We start from the raw sequence: 25,539 nt of genomic DNA, 5'->3' as shown, positions 1-25,539 counted from the left end.
AAATAAATTATTTATCTAAAGGTAATACCCTGCTTTCAACGTGATGGTTTATTTTGCCTACATGAAAATGGCTGTATAACTTTGCGTGTTAGAAGATCTTATAACAGTATTTTCAGCACTTCAAATGAGGAACTGGGTGAGTTTATATCTCACAATAATGTTAATAATGTTTTCTTCATAATTGTTTTATAAAGCTTCATGTGGTAAATACCAGCCAAATGATAGAGTTAATGATAATCTTGGCCTTGAGAAAGTAGAATATGGTTATAGTGGGGGCTTAAAAAGCAAAAGCCAAAGAAAAATCTCATGGTGTTATACTAGTACACCTCCTATGTACAACCAAGAAAGTAGTATTTTGTAATTCCTTGATTATTTCCACCAGCCAAGTTGATGTTATCTTTTGTGAATTTTTCTTTAGCACAAGTCTAATTTGTATGTACATTTATTATTATACCCCCTTGACTTTCCTCTGCTTTAGGAATTTCCACTGTAAAGTGACATAGACTAATAAGTCTCCAGGTTACTCAGTTGTCGGTTTCATTCAGTCTTATCTTGGAGAATAAAAATAATGTTTTGTGAAATGAAGTACTGTGTAAAGGTGAAAGTGATTTTTTACATTTTGTAAAGTTCAATTATTTTCAGGCTTATATATATAGACTACTGTAAACTATGGTCTATAATGCACTGTTCATTATTTAATCATATCACTGTTGATTATTTTTCAAAGCATTTTCTTTATTTTAAAAATATTGAAAAACAAGCTATCTTGATTATTATTGTTTTGGGTTTTAAACTTGGTGTAGATAGTCATTAAGGTAATTATCTTTATATTCTGAAGAAATTAGTAGTAATTATAAAGAAGGAAGCCATTCTTGACAAACGTTGCATTAGTAAAGGAATGATATCCTTTTTAGTTGAGGTTTTATTTAAATTAAAACAAATATTAGTAATATCATTACAGTTGCTTTCTGATATTTATAAGAAAACAATACTATGTTAAGATCCAGACCCTGTCCAGGAGCTCACCTATGACTTACGAAGCCAGTGTGATGCAATCAGGGTGACAAAAACTGTCCGTCCCTTCAGTATGGTGTGTTGTCCTGTCAATGAGAATGCCGCTGCCCTCATAGTGAGTGATGGAAGGGTCATGATATGGGAACTGAAGTCTGCAGTTTGTAATCGAAATTCACGAAACAGGTAAATCAATAGGATCATGTTTGTTTTCTGTTTCCTCTTTTTTAAAACTTACCAGAATCGTATAACAATAGCAGGGATTTTTTCTATTAAAAATATTTTTAGAGTGATAATTAAGACTTTGGATTTTTAGGGAATTATGTAAACCTAGAGATATTTTACCTATGGGTAAGAAAAATAGAATGCATGATCTAAAATTAGTAACATGTGATGCAGGTTATAAATATGTAAAACCATCTGATGATTATGTCTTTGCAGTAGTTCTGGTGTGTCACCTTTATATTCACCAGTGTCTTTCTGTGGAATTCCTGTAGGAGTGCTACAGAATAAACTCCCAGATCTCTCCTTAGATAACATGATTGGTAAGCTTTTGTTTCGTTCTCTAGCTTTCATGTCTGGTATTCTTTTTGAAGGGCAAAATTAATAGTCACTGACTTACAATGACAAAGTCAAAGTTAATACTTGAGAAAATTAAAATGTAGAGAGCACAGAGCCTTGTACTTGATGTGCAATAAACATTTATTGAAGGAGTAATAAAGTAACTGAGCAGTATTAGAAAAAAATTATTTTAACTTTTTGACATATGTTTTCTTGTTTACATATTGGGGGTGCTTAATTTCAACAAATGTTTATTTGCAGATAAAAGATAGCTTCCAAATTATAGGGCCAATATATATTAAAGGAAGTATGGGGATTTGTAATTTCAAATATTACACAACTAGAAATTATAAATATGCCAAGTAGTTTTGATGTCTAATTCTTTTAAAATTATGGCTGTGGTTTATAAAGGATTTTCTGTGTCATTGTTTTTCCATAATGTTATTGAAAATTGGTATTTAGTAGGTTGTTTTGTTTAAATGTAGATAGATGATATACTAGGAAGAGCGTTACCTTATTAATCTTAATCGGAGATGACATTTACTGGGTGCTTAATACTATGTTAAGTGCTGTACTCAGTGTTCTGCGTATTACCTCAAACAATCCTGCAAGGTAGGTAATATTATTATTTCCATTTTATGTACCTGCGATCTGAGACCCAGAGAGATTTTAAAAATTTGCTCAAAACCACACAACCAGTAAGTGGAAGAGCCAAACTGTAAACCCGTTCCCTTTGGTCTGGAGCGTCCAGTCCTGGCTGCTCCCGCGTGATCTTAGGCAAGACCTGCCCTTTCCAGGCCTTGATTTTTCTCACGCTTCCTGTAAGTTGTAAAATCCTTTTGCTCAATGATACTTTTATATTTAAAACTATTTCTCTTTACCTTCCAGACTTAAATCCATATAAGGAAGTTTAGACACATATTTGTTTTGCAAAATGCATTTTATCGGTAACATAAAGTTAATTGACTTTGTCTGCATTTAATGTAAAATATTAAATTGAAAAGAATTGTAAGCACACCTGCACAGAACTAATCAGGATGAAATGTTATGCTGTTTAGGTATCTAAGTGATACCATTTTTTAAGAGATAAAGGGATATATATTGTGTAATAGTTCTTGACAATGTAGTGTATTTAAAAGTATTGAGTAAAATAAAGCTTTGTTACTTGAAAACATTTTAATTAAAACTTTTAATTAAACTTTTAATTTGAAATTCACTATGTAGTTAATGATAATTGAAAGCAATTCAGTTAAATACAGACACCTGATTTATATTCATTGGGTCAAAGCGGCTGCTTATTAAGACCTAATCTGCCCTACCTTGTGAACTGCCTCTATGGAAGGTGCTTGAAGAAAAATAGAGCCATTCTCAGGCGTGAACTCCAAGGTACTGAGGGTCGATAAACATGGTACCTACCTGTTGAACTTCCTAATTCCTTTACACCCCATCTTTTTTTTTTTTTACTAAAGTTTGATATCAGTTGTATGGCTGGTCCAAAGGTATCATTTTATTTGGATTAAATTGATGGCCATTTTTTTGTGTATGTCTTACGGGTTTTAAAATAACATCATTAAAACAATTTTATAGCCTGAAAAAGTTATACTTGGTTCCCACACCCTCTCCTCGTAATTATTTACATTTTTCCCTTTCACAGTATATATGTGTATGTATTTATATATATATATATTATATATATATATATACACTCACATATTCATTAGTATGTATTTTTGACAACTTAATCTCAGTAGTCAATAGTGGTTTATAGGAAGTTACAGTTTATATCTAATATGTAATATTTTTTAATATATATTTTATATTTATTTTGCATAGTGACGTATGAAGTATTTAATTCTAAAGCATAAATTTTGTAATTTCATGGACACATTAAAATTTCTCATTAGAAATCTAAATGAGTTCTTTGAACCTTTTGTTTGTGATTCCCAATCTTATGTGCACTTTGCAAAGTGTATCCATTGAAAGTTACCCTTTAGAAAGGTGGTAAGACAGGAGTGTTGCTGCATCCCTTTCCCCAGAAACTGCCCTCTCGGGTTCTAATACCAGGAACTTTGGCTGAAATAGTGTTTCTTAGAAGACAAAGGTCCCTGAATTCTGGATAGCAGTATTCTGGAGTAATCTGTCTTTTGAGCTGTTAGACAATGCAGTTTAAATCCTACATTGAGTGCTTCCTTATACCTTCTAGACCTGAATATACAGAAGGTGCCAAAAAAATGTATACACATTTTAAGAAAGGAAAAAACTATATTAAAATTACTCTGATGGTAACCACTTTGAGCACCTCTTGTAACTGCAGGAGTCAAACATAACTTGTATTCATCTTTTGTTATCAGTATATATTGAGTATTACAATTTTAATACAGTTTTTTCCTTTCTTAAAATGTGTATACATTTTTTTGGCACCCTCTGTATTCTTCAGGGCCTAAGACTGTTTTCACTGAAAAGGTGTTTTAGATTTTTAAGATCAGCATACATTATAATTAATATATTGGTATTTCTGATTACAAATCAGGGCAGAGTGCAATTGCTGGGGAAGAACATCCCAAGGGCCCCCTTCTGCAGGAAGTGCACCTCAAATTCCTGCTAACAGGGCTGCTGTCGGGACTGCCCTTGCCGCAGTTTACTCTCCGCATGTGTCCGCCGCTGACCACAAAAAACATCAAGATGTATCAGCCACTGCTTGCTGTAGGTGAGTATGGGACCTGTTCTTTTTTTTAATTCTTCATGCATGTTCTACATTGTATAAGACATACAAGTTTGCTAGTTACTAGAAAATCCTTCTTTCTCTTAAAGAATAAAGAGCAAGAGGCTAAGTGAACTCATGTAAATACTCATCTTAAAATATTTTTCTTGTTTTTCCTTTCTATCCTTTAAATCCACCCATCTTTTTATTTATTTATTTTTAATCACAATGACAATTCGTTCACCTGGCATGGAGCGAGGGAGACGCAGACACTATGGGTACCTTTCTGAAATGTCAGGAGGACTCCTGTCTTTTCTTGGACCACCTCACGCGCTTTCTGGTGCATGTCATTTTGTATTGGGTTTTTGGTAACTGATAAATGGTCGTAGTTGGTAGTTTAATAATAGCAGTGTTTTTCATTTGCTAAGAATTGTATATTTAAAATTGTTTAAGGTCTCTATAAACTAAGATTTGCCTCTTGGGTTGAAATTGCATATTTTTATGTTGTAGATAGAAAAATTGGTCTGGGTTTCAACTTGCTGTCACATTAATTTCATAGTAATGTGAGTAACCTAATTTCCTTCATAGAAAAAAAACAAATTTTAATTTGCTATTAAGTATATAAGGTTAAAATGCATTTCTCTAAAATTTCAAAAAAATAGTATATTTGTTTGAAATTATCAACAATTTTTTAAAGATGTTATTCGTTGGCTTCTGGCTTTCTCCCCAGGTCTATAAACATATGATTTGTGTCGTGTTTTTTTTTTCTAAAATGAAAACCTGATCACATTTATTTTGTTGCTAGTATGTCTCAGCATAATGGCTGACTTGTGAGTACTAAAGGCTCATTTGAATATTACTATTTGGCATATTCTTTTTTTCCCATTTTTTCCATTGCTATTTTCTGAAAGTCATTCGAATTTTAAAGTTCAATAGTCTGTGTTCAGTTTTATATAAATGTAGATAAATGTTTAATTTTTGCTTTATAAGCTGCTGATTCATGTTAAACTTCTTATAGAAATTTTAATTAGGATTTGTCAATATACAATGTATGTACAATGTTAATATGCCTATTTTGTTAGTTAGGATTTTGTCAATTTCTTGGAGAAAATTACTTCTTGGGATAGCTAGATAATAGCTAATTCAGGATCTGAGATTTCTATTGTGGAATAAGCTGTATTGTACTGGTGTATAGTAAATATCAAGTCATTTGTTGAATTTAGGATAATAATAAAGTAAAAGCAAAAAATATAAAATAGGTGCCTGAGCTTTTGCAGAGTTACTAGGGAAGAAAGCAGAGTTTGTTCAGCTGTCGAGTTACTTCTTGTGCTTCCCCATAGTATTAGATCATAGGTTCAACATCATCAGAACTTGCAGAATGTAGAAATCATTTGATTATTATGAAGCTCTGTTAACTGAAAAGTTTTGGTAATTCTTTAAATATCTTCTCAGTACTAGAAGATATTGTGAAATAGATGATAAATGTAAACAAGTGTAATACTGTGTTTTCTACAATAGTTTCACAAAAATTTCTGAAGCTCTGTTCAGCAAATAATCTAAAAATTGGAATTTGCCAACCGTTTTTACTTCTAATATTATTATTATTATTATCATTACATTTATTATTTCTACATTCGGTTGCTTTGTATGAATTCATTAATCCTTTTAAGTTATGTGCAATGAGAAAGTGACTGTCCACCTAATTATACTGTTGACATTTCTTGCTTAACTTAGAAAAACATTTTAAGGACTGAAACATTACTTTCTCAAGTAATGGCCCTGTCCCTTCTAATTAAATTTTAGACACAGTACCAAGATCATAAAAAGCTTTAGGCAAAATAATAACTACAAACCATAATTACAGTAATAACAGAAATAGTAATAATCACATACTTCCTTTGTGGCGGGTACTGTACTGTTTCACATATGTCTTCTCATTTAATCTCCAGCAAATGGATTTTTTTGTGAAACGGATAAAAACACAGCTTTAGTGTGGGCCAGGAAGTTGTAAGAGTCCAGGGCAGAGCCTGGTCTTTCACTCAGACTCCTTTGCAAAAATCCAGTTAACCATTGTATTTTACCGTCTCTTTGCGATTTACTTAATATGAGACAAAAATAGAAACGAATCTTTGTGAAGAAAAATAGAAAAGTCTGGTTAACAGTCGGATTGCCTTTTTGAGAGCCGACTAGAATAAACGTTCCAAAATTCAAAAAAGTGTAAACTACCATGTGTAATAAAGCTTAGGAAGGTGCTTCTTCAAATTCTATGTGTATTGAATTAGATTTTGAAGACTTTCTGTGGGAATCTATCACTTGATTTAGGTAAGATTTCAGGGCACAAGAGAGTAGTAGGCCCATCTTTGATAAGTGGAAAGGCAGAGAAATTCAGTCTTTTTTTTACACATAGCTTTGGTCCCTTTTATAAAAGATCAATGTTGTAGAATGATTAAAATCTCAAGAAAAGACTTGCTGGGAAGATCTGGAACTCCCCTAGGTAACTACTCGCCTGTTACGTCATTTTGATACTGTAGGTACAGGAAACGGTTCTGTCCTGGTATACCACCTCACCAGCGGGCTGCTGCACAAGGAGTTAAGCGTCCATTCCTGTGAAGTCAGGTGAGTGACATCACGAACATACAGAATACCAGGAGAAAGTTCTTACAGGCTTTTCTGCATTGAATACTCTTCAGTGGTGATTATTTGACTGAAAATTTTGGATAATAAATATTCATGTCCAACTAATGGCTATGCTAATCAAGGATGAGCACTAATTGTTTGCTTTTTGTAAAGGACATTATGCAGTGGGGAATTTTTTTCTCACTTTCGTTGCTACATCTTATTTCTTTCTCCTAAGGTCCAGGCTATTTTCTTACTGGAAATCACTGGGTTTCCTTGTTCGGGTTTATTTAGTTTGTTTTTCATTTCTATCAAGATCCATCCGTAGGACTGCTCAAGAAAAATGTGAACAAAGTCGTTTTAATTATTAATTTCATTTATTTCTTTGTTTAAGCACCATCGGGAAAGAACCAAAACTATATGGCATTATTTTTTCATTTTCAGAGGTGATCTGTTTTATGAGTACTGTGTTTGCCGAGATTTGTGAGGGAGGGCTAATTAAAATGACATTAAAAATGCCTCTTGGTTTCTATTTTAGAAGTACATACCTGTCTGCTCCATGGCGTTATTTTGCTCATCGTATGGCTGTTTTCCTTTTTTTGCCCTAGCAAGGATGGATTGTGAAGTTAAACCTGTATAGTATAAAATTATTTAATTGCCAGTAATTTTTGATGATCTTTTAACAAAAAAGTATAAGTAGGGCCATTTTCTGTACTCTGTGCATTGTATAAGTATAGGTCTCAGGTATACATTAAAATTCTTAGTGAACCTTAAAGAACACATTATTCTGAGGAAATGCATTTTCTGAACGGGGGAGGGTTAGCTTTTTAAATGCCAGAAGTGCTCATTGTGTTGGAAGTTTCTGAGAAGCTTGCATTGCCTTATTCTGTCAGGTGCATTGTTTTGCAGTGCAGCCTGGGTGACTGTTTAGGCCACCTTATGCTGCGCCCCTTCAGTATCTCCCTAAATACATTTAAATGGAGTAGTCTTGGTTTCAAAGGGTTAGGTTTTCGGGGTACAGGGACATGGGTCTCTGTCTGAACCCTTTCAGGCTGCTCATCGTCTTTCTCTTCTTCCAGCAGTCCCTGACGCCACTGCTGAGATCTTCTCTCTTCTATTCTTTCCTGTCTACATTTCTTCTCTTGCCATGTCCTTTCACTCTTGCCTTTTGTGTAGGATTTCCTTTTGTAGCTAACACCGAGCAATCAGAACTCTCCGTTTAATCAGTACTTGTTCTAAGGTTTACGTTAAATATTAATACTTTGCATGCATCATTTCCTTGAATCTCCACTATAGTTCTATGCAGCAGGCACTATTATTGTCCCAGTTTATAGAAGAAGAAACCAAGTATTACAATCTGTGAAAAGTTAGGTGGAATTCAGTCTAGGCCTTCTAGGCTTAAGAACGGAGCTCTTACGGTTTATGTGCTAGATCTCCAGCTAAACAATACACAAAGGTTAGTAGGAAGCATATTGACAACAAGAGAAAATTTTGACTAAAACAGGATTCATGTTAAGAATCATGCTTCTGGAAAATCAAGTACATTTTCATTTTTTTTTTTTTTTTCTGAACCGTGAAATCTTTAATAAAGATACAATAACTAGTTTATCAGCGAGCTATTCAATTTTTTAAGTAAGATTTGTTGTCCTGGCTCAGTTAGGTCATAGATGTCACTACGTACTTGACTTACATGTGCTAAAATAATATTTGTTATTGAGTAACCCTGAAAGTATGAAGCGTTACTTGGGAGACTAAATAACTCTGAAGGATGTGCTACTCAGGCAGGTGTCGTGAATGATCACACAAGTATGCACCAGTGCTTCATACGAATTTTCCCTCTTAATTGCCATTTTGAAGATAATTCACCTTTTATATCCAGAGCTGGTACCCCAGAAGATGCTAAAATCCTGCTGTCTTTGTATTTCAATTAGTGCACTTACAGTATTATAATTAAAGCCATTATGGAAATTTCACAGAGGTGTTTTAAAAACTGCTGAACTATTTAGCAACAAACCCCAATGCATTCTAGGTATTCACATGCAAATTACAGGCCAACTTTTAGAAAGTTGTTTTTCTACCTTGTACTAAGTGTGTTTTTTAAAACCACTTAATCTTAACTACTTGAATCTTATGCACACATATGGTCAGGGACTGCCTAACTGCAGATAGTTGCATCTGTGTGGTGTTTTTAAAACCATAATGTTTTAACTAGTTATGCTATACAAGTAAGTATTGAGCATCTCCTGTATGCCTGCAAACAGACATCTTTGAGGCTTATCATCTGTTGGAAGATACCTAGATGTAAATGAAGTGGAGTGGTACATGTAGGTTTTCTTAGATTATTAGATTTCTTAGATTATTAGTCTGTGTCTTTGTCCGGTAGGCTAAATTTATGATAATATTGCCCAGTACTATTTTCAATATCAAAAAGTATTAGAACAGTCGTTTATATGGATATCAGAACATTGACTCAGTATTGCTTTGAGTAAATTGAGTGATTTGTGGAAAGTAAAATGATCTCTGTTTTGTCTGTAAGTTTGCAGAAGTTAGTTTTACATAATCGTAGAACTTCAAGGTCTTTCAGGAAGTGTGTGCTCCCCCAGCCACCAGCGTTGATAAGTAGCCTCTGAGCATCCCCAGGGGAGATCACCAGGCCCATCGTGGGAAGCTGTAGGAGTCAGACCCCAACACCCGCTGATAAGGGTGCAGTTGTTCACTAGTAGGAGTCCTAGAAAACAAACCTGGATAAGTCAGAAAATGAGCTGCTCTTCTTACAGATTTTTTATAGAGCTCAGCGTGTTGTTTAAACCTAAAGAACAGTTTCTAATCCTGAGAGCACTGTGGTGTTTTGCTGTGTTTGACAAGAGAGTTTGTTTTCATTCTTTGCTTCTGAGAAATAATCCTCTCCTTATCTAATCTACTTGTAAGTCCAACTTGGTTTTGCTTTTCTTCAGTTGATCAGTAGGCATCGGTGTATAAGCCGCTGCTGCAATCTGCTCAGAGGCAACAGAACAGTGTTGCTCCTGGTGGTGGATGACAAATAAACAGTCGCCCCATGTTCTGTGACATCCTGAACATGGGGACGTGTTATAAACGGTGGGAAAAGCACTTCCTGAGTGTGCATGGCACTAATAAGCACAAGGAAGAGAACATCACTTATTTAATCCGATAGTTTGCTGAGTGCCTGTCATGTGCCTGGTGAGGCAGGGCATGTACCTCCCTTCAGAGCGAGTACAACATAGTCACACTGTACAGTGTCTCAGCCAGTGCCACTGTCCCCTCCGCTGGTCAGGCTTTCAGGCAAAGCCCACTGCCCTTTGGCTTCAGCTTTAATGGTCTTCCAGGAAGCCCTGCCTGGCCCCTGAGGCCAGATTTCGTGTGACTCTTCCAGCTCCTGTCGGACTTTGCACCACTCTCGTAATCGGTTATGCAGAGTGCATTTGTGTAATGTTTCTTTTCTGCTAGATTGTAAGCCCCAGAAGGACAGCGGGATACCTGTCTCATTCACAGCTGTATCCCCAGGGCCTAGTATAGTCACTAGCAAATGTATTTTTAAAAATAAAGACTGAAGAATGGGAGGACTGGATTTCTTAGTGTCCAGAGATGGTGGCATTGCTGCACTGGAGCATAAATGGTTCACATCGCCAGCAGCGAGGCTTGGAGAGTGTGTCTTAAGGTTTCTTAAGGTCTGATTGAAGCCATCAGTTATAGAGACAGCAGAATAAGTCCAAATGATTCTTCTCTCCTTTTATTCACACTGAGTAGAAAACTTAATGAATACTCTTACGTATCAGGGGAAAAAAGAGAAACAAGAGACAAAGAGACTTTTCCAGTGAATAATGAACCTAATTATATTGTATTCACTATAGGTGTGGTTTTAGCTTAGTAAATGGGGAGGCCTCACGTTAGATTTTGACATATGACGAGTGCTAATGCATACAGTGCTTGTTCTGTGTCAGGCCTTTATGCACTCGCTGTTACGATCCTTACTGAACGGATGAGGAAACAGATGTAAGGAACCAGCTGGAGCCCGGACTGGCACTTAAATAGTGTTTGAAGAAGGAAAGAGAGGTCATTCTAGGCTTGGAAATTCTCAAGAGTACTCCGTTTTAAGCAGCCTGATTTGAGTGTTTCAACACAGTTTTATATTTAAAGAGTTATAATCCTTGATTACTACAGCAATTCATGCTGTTGCAGATATTTCCAATTCACTTGGGATTATCTTTGTCCCTCTGAGAAAAGACAAGTAAGTGGATGGATACACAAGGGTCAGTGAGGACAGTTGCTGTAGTGAAAATAGCAGACAAAATTCATATGATTGAGAGGTACATTTGGTCAGATAGGCTGAAACACATGGCTGGATGGCCTGGAAGTCACATAGAGAAGTTTGGATGCAATGCACGAAGCCGTTACCTTCTTGGGCAAACGAGAGAGATGTTCAATATTTGGCGCTAAATCTAATAATAGCATTCAAATTTCAGTAGACGTGGATAAACTAGACAGAGGTCGGCAAACATTTTCTCTAAAGGACCAGATAGTAAAATTTTAGGCTTTGCAGGCTATAAAATTTCTGTCACAACTGCTCAACTCTGCCATTGTGTCATGAAAGCAGCCATAGACAATATGTTAGCTGTGTTTGTCCCATAAGTGCTGATGAGCAATCACGTATAGAACAGAGGTTTAGCTATCCCTCCCAGACAGCCTCTATCGCCTTGTAAGTAACAGGGTAGTGTAGTAGTAGTGTTTCTGACTTCTTATGACTCTGATGGTTCACTTGTCCTGTGTTTCCCCTCTTTTCCATTCTCTACAAGCCATGATGGTGAACAGTCTCCGGTTAGGTTAGTGGGCAAAAACATGGACTCACTTCCAATCGGTCCCACACAAAGGAACTCCCAGGGCGTTAGGATAGGCGGCTGTCTTGTCAGCATGTGTTTTTCTTTGAGATTTTTCTTTTGTGCTTTTCTCTAATTGATACACAATTTGGAACTTGCAACCACTTCCAAATCTCACAGCTCAGTTTGTATTGTTTATTTCAGGGAATTTCTGCTCCTAACCAAGAATCGTGATAAAATTCCCAAGTATTCTCAACTTGAAGCAGTTTGCTTAGAATATTTCTATTAATATATCACTTGTTTTTAAGCAATGGAATTCTCAGAAACTACTGTGATGTGATTCTCGTTTGCCACATTTTAATAGTTATTTTAATTCTATAACTACCCATTTAATACCCATAACTAAACAATCTTGTCATTACATTTGGAAATAAACTTATAATGATAAATAATTTCATATATGTTGGAAATATTATACATGGTAATGTAATCTCAAATAAAGTCATATTAATATTTCTTGTATAATAAAATCTAGTCCTTAGGTAAAATAATTTTTTTTAAAAAGGAAAACCTTATTTTTCAAATACATTTTTTAAAGCAAAGCAGGTACTAGATTAATATTTATTTAACTTCTTATTACAGGGGTATTGAATGGACGAGTTTGACTGGTTTTCTTTCTTTTGCTACCTCCACACCAAACAATATGGGATTAGTGAGAAATGAACTTCAGCTGGTTGATCTTCCAACAGGTTGGTATATTCAGACCATTACAAGATTCAAAATGGTTTGTCATATCGATCAAAAATGTTGTCATATATAAACATGTTTAGAGAACTTTCTTTCACCTTGGAGTTTTTCCTTGTATTCTGTTTGTATATTTATTTTTTGTTGCTCTGGAATAATTGCCCTAGAAAAGACTCATCATTGTTTGTATGCAGATTGTGTTACGGTAAAATGGAGTGCCATTAGCCTGGGCCGACAGAGTCATAAGTAAATACGGTATCAGTTCTTCTTTTAAGTACATTGCTATATATAACCAAAAGTACAGTTTTAAAATAAATCTTTGTAGTTAGATTTATTAGAATGTATTTCAAGACGTTGGATTTTATAGGAAGCCCTTTTAAAACTTACAGGTAAGGATTGTTTTTAAATGCTCAAATTTAAAACTTTTTAAAGTCTCTGGCTGAGTGAATAGGGAAACTTAATTTGGGAGTTTAAGGACTTTGCAATAGGAAACATTTCAGGAAAGTAACTTGTTCAGAATTGTTAAAAACCTACAACCCAATGAGTTTTAAAATGAAAAACGTGAAAATAGAATAAGGTGAGGATTTGAAATTATTTTATAGCACATGCTGTGATTTCAAATAAATTTTTTTAACAAAATTGTGATTTCTTTAAAATGGTGTACCAGTATGAATATATGTTCTAATTACACACACTTATTACACATTACATACAAGATATTACAATCTTATTTGTAAAAAGCAATTTAACCAATAAGATTGTAATATCTTGTATGTAATGTGTAATAAGTCAAGAGTATGATTGCTTCCTTATAGTCTCAATATATATTTCTAAGATACAGGTGAGAACAGCTAACATACTTTTCAGAGTATGTTACTGAACCTCTTGGAATTAGCCCTGCCTTTAGACCACTGTTGGCTCTAGTTTCATTGGAAGTGACCTACCCAGCAACCTCTATCCTCAGATCCCTGATTTGCCAACAAACACACTGGTCTCTCTAGTTGCCTGGTGGTACCCCAGGGATGAAATGGTATTCTCTAGTGTCATTCACTAAAAAAAAAAAAAAAAAAAAAAAATCCCTGTTTAGTTTTTTCAGTCAGGTCAAATTCAGGATTTTTAGATAACTTAAAATCTGTCTTTTACAAATTTCTTTTTAAGGAACAAATTTCTAAGTAATAGTTACTGCCTTTTTTAAGTGGGACATTTGAGTTCATAGATTATATACTTTTATAGCCTTGTCTTCTGAGGGCAGCAGAGTAGCGGAGTCAGGAAAGGTTGTGGAGTAATAATATAATAATTATAATAATCAAATAATAATAGTGAGATTCCATTCAATGGCACTGAAGAGCAGGGAGGCTTGTAGGCTTTCAGTTATCTTTAAATGGAGTGTGTTCTCTCTTTGGTTTAATGTAAATAAAAATCTAGGAAAAGATCTTAAAATATTTGTTCAGACATAAGGTAGAATTTGCATTTTTTTAATTACAGAAAAATCAGTTAGTTTCTTTGATAGCTAACTAATTCTTAAGTCCCCAATTTTAGTTTATAGAGACCTTTTGATTAGAACATGTCAAATATTTTAATTGGGTATTTTGCACATGGTACAGGAAATCTTAAATATTGGTTGAAGAGTGTTTTCCCCACTAGTTAGTATTCGTAAGTTTGGGAAATGTTTACATTACTTTAAATATACCAGTAGTTTTTACAATAGACAGTTTCCCTCCCGTAAATGGATTCAAACTTTAGAAATTGTTATTTCTAAATTTCTAAAATTAAATTATTTGAAAGAAACCACAGAAGGAATTCAAGAAACTGTAACAAGTGAAAATATTTTTTTATAAAATGGATATATATTATTCATCTTTAACTTGTAATACTTTTGAGAATACTTTGAATTTAGATTATTAGAAACAGCTTAGAAGCAAATGGAAGAATGAATGGCAGAATAGAGGGTAACACTGATCAAATTGCATTGGTATACGTGCTCGTTTCTTGCATGTTTTATGTGCTGTTTTCACATCTTATTTAATATTTGCAATTAAAGGTAGGAGCATTGCTTTTCGAGGTGAACGAGGCAATGATGAATCGCCCATTGAAATGATTAAAGTATCTCATTTGAAGTAAGTGTCGATTTAAAAAAAATCCATGGTGTTACCACAATGGAATCTTAAGGATTTTTTTTTCATCTTTAAGAAATTGAAAATATGCTAGAATGCATATAGAATTTCTTAACATTGCACTACCGTGTTGCCCCGAAAATAAGACCAGGTCTTATATTAAGGTTTTTCCAAAGGACGCATGAAGGCTTACGTTCAGGGGATGTTATCCTGAAAAATTATTGTAGGGCTTATTTTCTGGTGAGGTCTTATTTTCGGGGAAACATGGTAGCTGGGTGAAATCAGTAACCCTGTTTTGATCTGCTGTAGCTGTACTGATGTAAATGTCTGTCACCCACTGAGAAGATGTTACCTGATGCAATTCTGATGCCCTTCCACCGCAGTGTGGGTTTATTGACTGAAGGAGTTCATTGTCTTCTTTTATAATTTAGACCCATTTCAGTTCCAGTAAGTTTTGTAGCTTTTTTATTCCAAGGGAAAAATACATGTAAAGCTGGATTATTAAAAATAGAGACTGAATGAAAAACAAAAGATCAAAGAAAGAAGTAAGCTCTCTAAAATAGATTTCAAATTTCCTTTAGCATTTCTAGATCTTTGCATTTCCATATAAATTCTAGAATCAGCTTACCAGTTTTACCAAAAAGGTTTCTTGGCATTTTGATTGGGATTACATTGACTCCATAGGTCATTGTGGGGAAGAACTCACATCTGAAGTTTTGTGATTCATGAACATGGTGTATATATCTTTCCACCTCTTTAGGTCTTCTTTAATTTCTTTCAGTAATCTTTTGTAGTTCTTGGTGTGTATGTCTCACAAATCCTTTATTAATTATTTTTTGGTTTTTCTTTGATGTTGTTATAAGTGGTTTTTTATAAACTCTTTCCTATAATTTTCACTATAACCTGCATACCAATCCATTGAGGTAAGTAGTGGTCTTCTCATGTCATGTAGGAGAAAATTGAGCCTCAGGAGGGTTACTCTGAGTTGTGGCAGCAGGACGTAAATGCTTGCCTTTTTTCATTCTTTCTTTTGAGCTGTGTTCCTTGCCTAGTTATGGCTCTGTGGTGCTCAAAGGTCATCTTAGAGCTTTACCTTCTTATGACTATTAATCACGAGGGCTGAATATATAGTTTAAATTATCTATGTTTAGAATGTGTCATTGGAGTTTTCTGATTTACTGAACTGTTATTTGTACTACATATGGTGAAACTTTTGCAAAAAGGGGCTTATTTACTAATTTTGTTTATTTTAGGCAGTATTTGGCAGTTGTATTCAAAGATAAACCCCTGGAGTTATGGGATGTTAGGACTTGTACCATTCTTAGAGAAATGTCCAAAAACTTCCCTGCAATAACGGCTTTGGTAAGTTACAGTTGAAGAACTAAATAGTTTATGTAGGTATGCATTTTTGTGGTGAATATTTTTCTTTAGCTTGAATTGAAATCTTTACTGCCATGTATTTTCTTGTTAAAAGGTATGTTCAGAGAAGATCTAAAAATTTTGATAACTCTTATTTTCTTGGATGTGTTAAGCTAATATATTAGTGCAATTCCAGTTAAAATGATACTTAGATATTTTCAAGAACATGATAAACATTCTGAAATGTTTGTGAAAGAATAAAGGTCATAATAGCTAAATAAAGCTTGAAAAAGGAGGAGTAATGTGACGGATGATGGTGATATAAACTATATAAACTATATTCTACCTGATACAGTTTATATTATTATAGGTGTATATATATACCTATATGTATCTATATAGTTATATACCTATATATACCTATATAGGTATATAGCTATAATAATATAAACTATATCAGATGGGATATAGTTTATATTACAAAACCAGAGAAATGAAAGCAATGTCATATTGGACCAAGAACAAGAAATGGACCAACATCATAAGGAGCTCATTATGAATATTTGGGAACTTAATGGACAGTAAAGGAGCACCCAAGTCCCAAGGGGAAGAATGGGCTATTTAATGAGAAGTCTTGAGAAAACTCTCATTTTATGGAGAAAAATACTGGATCTCTACTTGATACCATATTCAGAGGTGGGCTCTACAAGATTAAAGACCTAAATGTAAGAAAGTAAAGCTATACAATTATATAATCAAATATAGAAGAATATTTATGTGTTCTAGGGGCAGGAGAGCACGTCAGAAGCTCACACCAAAAGGCAAAATATGTTAATGCATTTAATAACATCAAGATCGGGGCTTTCTGTTCAATGAATGACACCTATGTCAAAGTTAAATATGGAAGACAAGTTGGAAAAATAAATTTTCCAATGTCTAAGACTGACAAGGGTCTAAGTAATCCCTCCAGGGGATTAGTATGGGGGGAACTCCTGCACGTAAGCAATGAGAAGACAGGAACCCCAGTGGAAAGATGGACAAAGTATGTGAGCAGTTATTGAATGTCACAGAAGCCTAAAAGGCCAACAAGCATATGAAGAAATACTCAAGCTCATCAGTTTTTAGAGATGTGGAATATAAAATAACCATGATACATCTTTTAGACTAACAAGAGTTGGAAAGCCAGATAGCATCAGATGTGGGTGTAATACGGGCTGTAGCAATTCTTCTGCGCTGCTGGTAGGAGTGTAGGCAGACGAAGCCATTCTGACAGCACTTAGGCCCGGACAGACGTCCTCTGTGCCCCCGATGTTCAGCTCCTGGTCACACAGGAGCTTCCGTGAGGACGTTGACTGCCGTGTTATTTGTTGTGATGGGAGTTTGGAGGCAATCTGGGTGTCCTTTGCTGAGAGAACAGACTGAAAATGGGTGGATGCACCTGCGGAGTATTCTACAGCATGCAGAGCTTAGCTGCACTGTGCTGAGTGAAGAGAGTTAGAAACAGGACGAGACAGATAATACAGTGCTGTTTATGTAAGTTACAAATACATGCATGTAAAATAACTGCATGCTAAGAATTTATGCATGTGAGAGGATATTAGATTAAATACATTAGAGTGGGTGGGAATATAAGAGAAAAAACAAATAAAATGAGAGGTTTGAGGTGGTCCTGTGGATGATAATGGGCCATCATTGGAGGAACATGGTTATCTCGTGCTGTACACCTGGGGGGAGGACGTGGAGGGAGGGGATAGGAGATACTGTAACTGAATTTATTATTTCCATTTTGTTAAAAAAAAAAAAAAAGTTTTGTAAAGACCTTTCAATTTTGTGAAAAACCCTTCTAGAAGTTTGCCATGAAAGTCTTCTACCTTAAGCTCTAATTAAAGATTAGAAGTAACAGGAGGTGGAAGCAGACTATTAAACGCTTCTACCTCAAGCTCTAATGAAAACGCATTCAGTTAGCCTTTCTATAACAAGATAAAGCCTAAGAACAAATTGTGAATCCGTGTGCACTAACAATAAGTGATGCTAGGCAACAGCAAATGTGCCAGCTGTTCTGGAAGGATCCTTTGACAGAAGAAAGCTGAGCACTTCTAGGTGTGTCTGTCTCTGCTTCACAGGAGTGGTCACCGTCTCACAACCTGAAGAGCCTGAGAAAGAAACAACTGGCCACGCGAGAGGCCATGGCCCGCCAGACCGTGGTCTCCGATGCAGAGCTGAGCATTGCTGAGTCATCTGTGATCAGGTGCGTGCAGTGCACTGTTTCCTGCCACTGTCATTTGTAATAGCCGTGTCATGGTTGGGAACTTGACGAGTGTCACCCAAAGGCATCTCTGGAAGCAATTCACACTCTGCTTTTGAACATACTTTCTTTGTTGCTTCAGTACACCCCCAGATTACTGAAGACTTACTTTAACTATCGAGTAGTTTAGTATAGTCACTAACTCATACTGTAAACTCCACACAGCAGCATCTGTAGTGAAATGAGCATTCTCAGTGCCCTTGTGTTCTATAAACTTCCACTTCTGCAATTCAAGTGAGCGTAGCGTGAACATACACAGAGACCACATTGTCGTTTATGTACACCAAAGAAAATGCAGAGGGTGCCAAAAAAATGTATACACATTTTAAGAAAGGAAAAAACTATTAAAATTGTAATACAGTGAATGACGCTAGCATTCATTTGATTAACACCATCTTTTGAGGCAACGTCATACTACATTGTTGCATAATTCAGTTCAACTCGAAAACTAATACCTTGATAACATCTCTTAAAATGTGTACATTTTTTTTGGCACCCCCGATATATTGAGAATTCTAAATTTAGGTATTGTCTCCATCCCTATCGCCACAAGTTTTACAAATAAATCCCCCCCGAAAGCACGCTGGGTCAAGGTAAGGCCCGTCTTCTGCTGAGGAGAGTTCTGCAGCAGAAACAGCAGAGAGGTTTGTTTTTCTTGTGAGAAGTCCAGAACACTGCGTTCCTCTGTTGGGGGAAATGTTCTCTGGGGTCTGTTTGGGAGTAATTTGTGCTTTCCTGTTATTAGCTGGAAAGATTAGTTTCAGCCTTTTTTAAATGGTTTTGGACCTCCTGTTAAATCTGTATTTTGGGTGAGTTATTATGAGTGTCACTCTAGGGAAATGAAATATCTTTATCGTATTTTTCTCTATCCCAAAGCTTGTTGCAAGAAGCAGAAAGTAAATCTGAACTCAGTCAGAACATCTCTGCCCGGGAGCATTTTGTGTTCACTGATCATGACGGCCAAGTTTATCATCTCACTGTGGAAGGAAACTCAGTGAAAGACAGTGCTCGGATCCCCCCGGATGTGAGTCAGCCCTGGGTTAAATCTGTATGAGAGTTTTTATCAAACATTTGATTGGTTCCATATCCAGTCAGGCCATCCATAAGTTGGAAAACTGTTTCAGAAAAATGTAATATAAATAAACTTTCCTATTTAAGAAGATAGCATCATTGATGAAACTTGTTCTGTACTGTTAGAGAATAGCATTATAACTACTTTGCTTAAGTACTTACCGTGTGCTACTCATTTTTATCCCCATAATAGTCCATGAGGAATTATTTTCATTTTATCTATAACAAAACTGAGGGAGAGTAAGTAACTTTCTCAAAATTACCCAGCTTAGTGACGTGGCCATTTTAAACTCAGGTATGTCTGTTTGACTTCTGTATCTTTCCTCTCTCTCCATTTCAGGCATTACTTTGAAGGATTTCATTTACAGTCAAGTATTATTTTTGGATAATAGTAATCAGGTTGTAAGGGTAATAGTATCATTAATATTTACTCATTTATATATCTTCTTATGGTCTTGTGGAATCCTCTAACTAATGTTTTGTAGTGAATAATTTGTGTCAGCATGTATCTCACATGTTGTTTTTAATGGATGGATTAAGAAAATGTTTTGGTTAACTAATACTACTATAATGGTTAAATGAAGGCATGAGATGATATATATATATCACCTAAAATTGTCACCTAAAAATGGAATGCTTTAGTCAATTGCCAGCACCCATGTTTATGAGGTTGCAGTCAGGACATTGGCTGGGGTGGGAGGGTCCACCTCCAAGATGGCTCCCACACGAGGCCATCACACATTAATGCTGGCTGTTGATGAGAGAGAGGCCTCGGGTTTTCCACACGTGGACCTCTCCATGGGACTCTCTGAGTGTCCTCACAACGTGGCAACTGTCTTCCTCCAGAGTGAGTGATTCAAGAAAGTGTAAAGAAAGCTGCAGTGTCTTTTAGGACCTAGTTTTAGCAGTCACACTCCGCCATTTCCACACGATGCTATTGGTTCACAGGTCAGCCCTGTTCCTTGTGGGAGGTGACTATGAAGGGACAGGAACACCTAAAGGCAGAATCAGTGGGGGCCTCTTAGAAGCTGGCTACCACACCTTCGTTATTAACAGCTGTGGAAGAATCGAGGGCACCCAGACAGCCTTCACTAAGAATAGAAGCTAACATTGCAGAAGTGCTCTTCACACTGTAACTTAATTTTTACTATTGTATAGAATAAGTCATATCTGAGACATAGTCTATTTTGAACGATCTCTAGTGTTGCCAAAAATGTTCACTAATTTAAAAGGATGAAAATTATACTGCAAATGTGAAAGATTGATATTTGGTAGTTATAATAAAAATAACCTAACTAAGTGTGTAGATGAGTCGCAGTGTAATGTCCTTTGAAAATCTCCTATACTTTCTTAGTAACGTACGTAGCTCATCTTTAGAAGCCCAAAGAAGGCCCCATCTGAACTCTTCCATGCCACTCGTGAACACTTCAGTCTCTTTTGTAATCAATCACTTCACATTTGAGAAGAGAATGTAGAAACAATCCAGTAATTTTTGAGACGCCAGTTCCCCCCTCCCACCCCCAAAAAAGTTTGAAATTTTTGGACATTGACACGAGTTTTCCTTTTTATAAGTGCTTCTTGCGGTATGATAATTGCACGCCACACAGCTCTTAAAGTTCTAACTTTTTGTGGGGATCTGAGGTCAGGATAGGGAAATCTGTATTCTGCCTGCCAGACCCTTTTATTGCACAGCTAGAAGCAGCTTCCTCAAAGAACCACCAGCCTAATGAGCAATAAGGATCTAGCCTCCAGTGACGTTAGTGCACACGAGTGAGGTTAGTGCATACATGCTTGTATTTTAGAGCAGATTATTTTTAAGGAAAGGGAATGGAGCATCTACTAGATAATACAAGAGGAATTGGTTTTGGTTTACTATTTGTATTTTCTGTAATTAAAATATTTTCTAGGGATTATAATGTAGAGTTTAGGCAGAGGTTTTGTTTGCTTATTTTAATCCATTATTTATGTTACCCTTCTCTCAAATATGAAGTATTAAACATTTGTTTCGAGTTGAAATTTTCCCTTTGGATTTGTTCCCATAACTATAAAGTATATAAAAATGACAAAAACAAGAGGAAGGTTTGGCATATTTTAAATTATGTTCTCATGGAGATTCTATAGTAGTCGACTGCCTTTATTCAGAAAGCTGGGACAATGGGCAAGAGTGAATCTCTGCTTTGCTGCCAGCCTTATTTGTGGTTTTTTGAACATCATATTTTACATGCAGGCAACATATCAGTGTCAACTAATAACAGTCTATTGCGTTTAAATCTTACATTCATTCTCTCAGGATTATCTGGAGCCACAAAACAAGGTTGTGGCACATCCTCTGAAAGCTCGTTGGTGCCTCCATATGGCCTATGTTCCATCAACAAACTCTTAGGTAGAAAGGTCTGGAATGTTTAATTGTACAGTTGTATTAATATATCACGTGTCATTCTAAGCTGATAACACTAATTTCTGGGCTAATTTAAATGTTAATATTCTAATTTTTAGAAGTTAGAAAGTAAGATTATAAAATGTTAAAATTTTCAAGACTAAACAATAAATGTAAAGGCAAATTGTTAATTAAACAGCCTGTTAATATGGTCAGAACAGAAATAAGATCTTGGAGTATTGTTTCATGTACATAAGTCTATTTATTTAACATAACCTCCTATGTTTCTTTTATTGAATCCACTAAAGTACTCATTTTTAATACAGTTTTTCTTTTGTTTCCTGCCACTAGGATTTACGCAGTTATTTGGTGTGTGCGTCCATCCGTTAATAGTCACTTGGGCAACCCGTGGAGCTTTCCTGCTCCTTACGATGGCTAACAGGAGAACTAAACATATGCATTTTTATATTGTTCTGTAAATGCAGAAACAAGAAGTAGTTGAGCAATAATACTATTTAACAGCCAGTGTATATTGACTGTTTATTGTGTGGCAGGCACTGTTTTAAGGCCTTCAACTCTATACATGTATTAACACTAATGGGAACTCCTCACGTTTCATGAGTTTACCCTACTTTATTGATGATAAAAATCCAAGACACAGAAAGATTAAGTAAACGTGCCCCAAATCATGTCACAACTTAAGTGATAAAACTCAAATTCAAACCCAGGCAGCAGACTCCAGAGCCCAGGCTCCTGAGCTTCTGTCAAACAACCTCTGTGCGTTTGCTGCAGCTGCAGGCTCCTTTCTTCCCCAGTGTAGAGCCATTACAGTAGAGCTGCAGTCTTACATTTGTGTTTCTGTTTGTAACTTTTTTGCAAAGCTTTCTGTGGATTCAAATTGTGCAGGTGCCTTTAATGTACAGTACCTCGCCACATTCTTTATTCCAGAAGGTATCTATGGAGCTCTGAGCCTGGTTTTTCAGTAGAAAAATTGCTGCACAGTTGTTATGAAATGGCTCTGAGTTTCCCCTGGAACAGATTTATTTATCCTTTTGCAGGAAGAGAGAAGTTGGAGACAAGAGCTCTCTGGAAATGGTTTCCTTTCCTTCTCATTTTTCCTCTTTTAATTTTCTTCTCTTTAAGGTATTTGTTTCTCAAAAAGACAGTTTCTCTATAAATCTAGTTCAGGTAACTTAATATCCATCAAATTGAAATCTCTTGTTTTTCATAGTTGAAATTGATGTAATATGTAGCTCTGTCTGAGTCCAAAGTCTATCTGTTACTGTTTGGTGGCATTCATAGTAAAGCAAAACCATTTATAATTAAGTTTTATTAACACATATTATTTCATCACAGTTATTAAGTAAAAATATTGGCTCTGTGGTGACAGTTTCTGAGCAGTGAAGTTTATGTGTATCTGTTGATGCTCTTTTCTAGGGGAGCATGGGCAGCATCACCTGCATCGCTTGGAAAGGTGACACTTTAGTTCTTGGAGATGTGGATGGAAATTTAAATTTTTGGGATTTGAAAGGCAGAGTGTCCAGGTAGGAGTTAAGAATGCAGTCTTGTTATTTGGTTAAAAAAAAAAAAAAAAAGTAACCTCTTGATATGGTTCCATTGGCGGCTGTGACTTGGTAAACAGGGTCACCAAACATGGCCTGTAGCATGGACCTGGGATCTCTTGTCACTGAACTTGGGAGGAAGGGCCTTGAACCAAGCTCTGGGTCATTCATATCTGCAAGTGGCCCATACAGAAGTGCCGGGACACTATTCCAGCTGTTGTTAAAGGGCAGACCCTTTCTGGGAGATGTGGCTCTTTTCCCAGAAAGTGAAGTGGTTCTCCCATCACAAGAACTTGTCAAAAATGGAAGTAGAAAGAGACGTAGTTTCTGGTGATGAGGTGTTACTCTACTTCCTATTGGTGTTTTGGGTTTTGTTTGTTTGTCCTCAGAGGGATACCTACACATCGGAGTTGGGTGAGGAAGATTCGTTTTGCCCCTGGTAAAGGAAACCAGAAATTAATAGCCATGTACAATGACGGAGCTGAAGTGTGGGATACCAAAGAGGTAAGCCCAGCTCCCCGTGTGTTGAAGTGACACAGGTGAAGCTGCTGTCTGCAGAAACTTTTTTTCTTCCTTCTGATTTGGAAATGAAAACTATATAATGGCCTTGTCAAACTTAAAACAATTTTCTTCTTAAAATTTTTCTTTTACAGTATTTCTGTTCCAAAGGCAACAACTTAACAGATTTTTTAAAAATGTCCTCACTGTCTTTGAGACCTTTAAGATGCAGTCTGCATGTGGAACTAGCTGCCAAAGACCATTCAGTGTTAGTTTTCCACTGGGCCTTTGCCCCGGCACCAGCTTTCTTTGACTATGGAATCTAGAGTGATAAACTCATCCTTTTCTCTCTGAAAGTGACACCAAATTCACTCTTGAAGGTTCAGATGGTGAGCAGTTTAAGAAGCGGAAGAAATGTGAACTTCCGGATACTGGATGTGGACTGGTGTACATCAGACAAAGTGATCTTGGCGTCGGATGACGGCTGTATCAGAGTCCTCGAGATGTCGATGAAGCTCACGTGTTTCAGGATGGATGAGCAGGAGTTAACCGGTATGGGCTGCTCATGAAAGGGTGCTCTGAAGTCTCTGTGTTTTGCCCAAGCTGCTCCCTGCTGGGGAGAGAGCTGCTTCTGTTCATTTCAGTCTTCCTTTCTAAGAATCTGAGTTTAAGAAAACATGTTAACTTAAAGCTTGAGTGTTTCTACTGCTAAGAACTCCAGTATGGTAAGTGCTCTTTCTTTAACCCTGTCCTTAGAGCTTTTTCAAATGATCAAAGATGTTTACATTCGTTAAATGGCTACTCAGAATTCAGGAGAACGCATCAGAGGACATGGTCTAGTGATAGGTGCTGCTGGCTTTTTAATAACGAGCCTTGTATCTTTTGCAAATATGTATCATTAAAAGTCACTTTGGAAAGTGTTCTGAGTATTACGCATTTTGATGGCTATCTTATGACTTGTTAAATGGCCAGTCAAAACAGAATTAGATGATTGTACTATCTTATCCCTTATTATATGGTTCTTTTAAGATTGCTTTTTACCAGAATGAAAAATATTTTAGTGCAAATAACCTCATAAGTTACTTTAAGAGAAGAATATTCTGATCCTAATTGGAGCAAAGCAGGAAACTTTCTGCATTAAGTATTCTCTCAGCCTCGTTTTGGTGTACACGCCAGGCTATCTGATCTGTCAGAAAGTTTCCTGAGAGACTTGTTTAGTCATTTACCGAGTCTCAGCGTAGAACTGTCAGCTCTGGGAATTGTCCGTGCTTTGTAGAATCAGCCTTCGGCCCATTCAGGGACAGTCACGTTTCGCAAACCTGCTCCTCGTTGCCAGGTTCATGCCTGAGGTACTTCCCCGCTGCTGCTGATGTTGGCGGGGCTACCTGTACCTTAGGTCAGGTGTGCTTTTGTCTGTCTTCCCCACCCCTGACTCTGTACTGGGGCAGCACCTCTTCTTAGTGCAGAGCTGTGACGGCCGTCGGCAAAGCCCGAAGTGCAGCGTTGCGTTTCCGTGTCGTCCTTCAGACTCTTGCCAGCTCTGCAGAAATGGCAGGTCCTCCTCCCGGGGAAGGAGAAGCTCTGATACTGATTTTAAACCTAAAGTTATTAAGGCAATGGAGACAACTTCAAGGATGGTTTTTCTTTTAATTCAGTTACTAGTTCTAGGTAAAGAGTGTGCAAATATAATCTTAATGTTTGAGAAGCTTTTCTTTGACCTTTAATTTAAAATGTGACTCTCAAAATCTCCAAAGCCAAGGTAGCTTCTTCTTAAAATTAACTGACTAC

General features: G+C 36.3%; 1 protein-coding gene across 1 annotated transcript in view; it reads left to right on the top strand.

Annotated features, from left to right (window-relative positions):
- WDR11 (WD repeat domain 11) overlaps positions 1 to 25,539 on the top strand; it is a 50,828-nt gene that overhangs the window by 11,754 nt on the left and 13,535 nt on the right. Inside the window, exons 7-19 of the mRNA XM_074338967.1 lie at positions 22 to 136; positions 1,002 to 1,197; positions 1,453 to 1,556; positions 4,103 to 4,279; positions 6,805 to 6,889; positions 12,364 to 12,470; positions 14,507 to 14,582; positions 15,833 to 15,941; positions 18,062 to 18,186; positions 19,120 to 19,267; positions 23,129 to 23,235; positions 23,643 to 23,757; positions 24,132 to 24,303. Of these exons, the coding sequence (XP_074195068.1) occupies positions 22 to 136; positions 1,002 to 1,197; positions 1,453 to 1,556; positions 4,103 to 4,279; positions 6,805 to 6,889; positions 12,364 to 12,470; positions 14,507 to 14,582; positions 15,833 to 15,941; positions 18,062 to 18,186; positions 19,120 to 19,267; positions 23,129 to 23,235; positions 23,643 to 23,757; positions 24,132 to 24,303 (1,636 nt within the window). The remainder of the gene's footprint in view (positions 1 to 21; positions 137 to 1,001; positions 1,198 to 1,452; positions 1,557 to 4,102; positions 4,280 to 6,804; positions 6,890 to 12,363; positions 12,471 to 14,506; positions 14,583 to 15,832; positions 15,942 to 18,061; positions 18,187 to 19,119; positions 19,268 to 23,128; positions 23,236 to 23,642; positions 23,758 to 24,131; positions 24,304 to 25,539) is intronic.

Source organism: Rhinolophus sinicus, linkage group LG07, assembly GCF_036562045.2.
Source record: "Rhinolophus sinicus isolate RSC01 linkage group LG07, ASM3656204v1, whole genome shotgun sequence".
Classification (NCBI taxonomy): domain Eukaryota; kingdom Metazoa; phylum Chordata; class Mammalia; order Chiroptera; family Rhinolophidae; genus Rhinolophus; species Rhinolophus sinicus.
The sequence above is the reverse complement of the archived record's forward strand: the minus strand, read 5'-3'. Positions and strand labels throughout refer to the sequence as shown.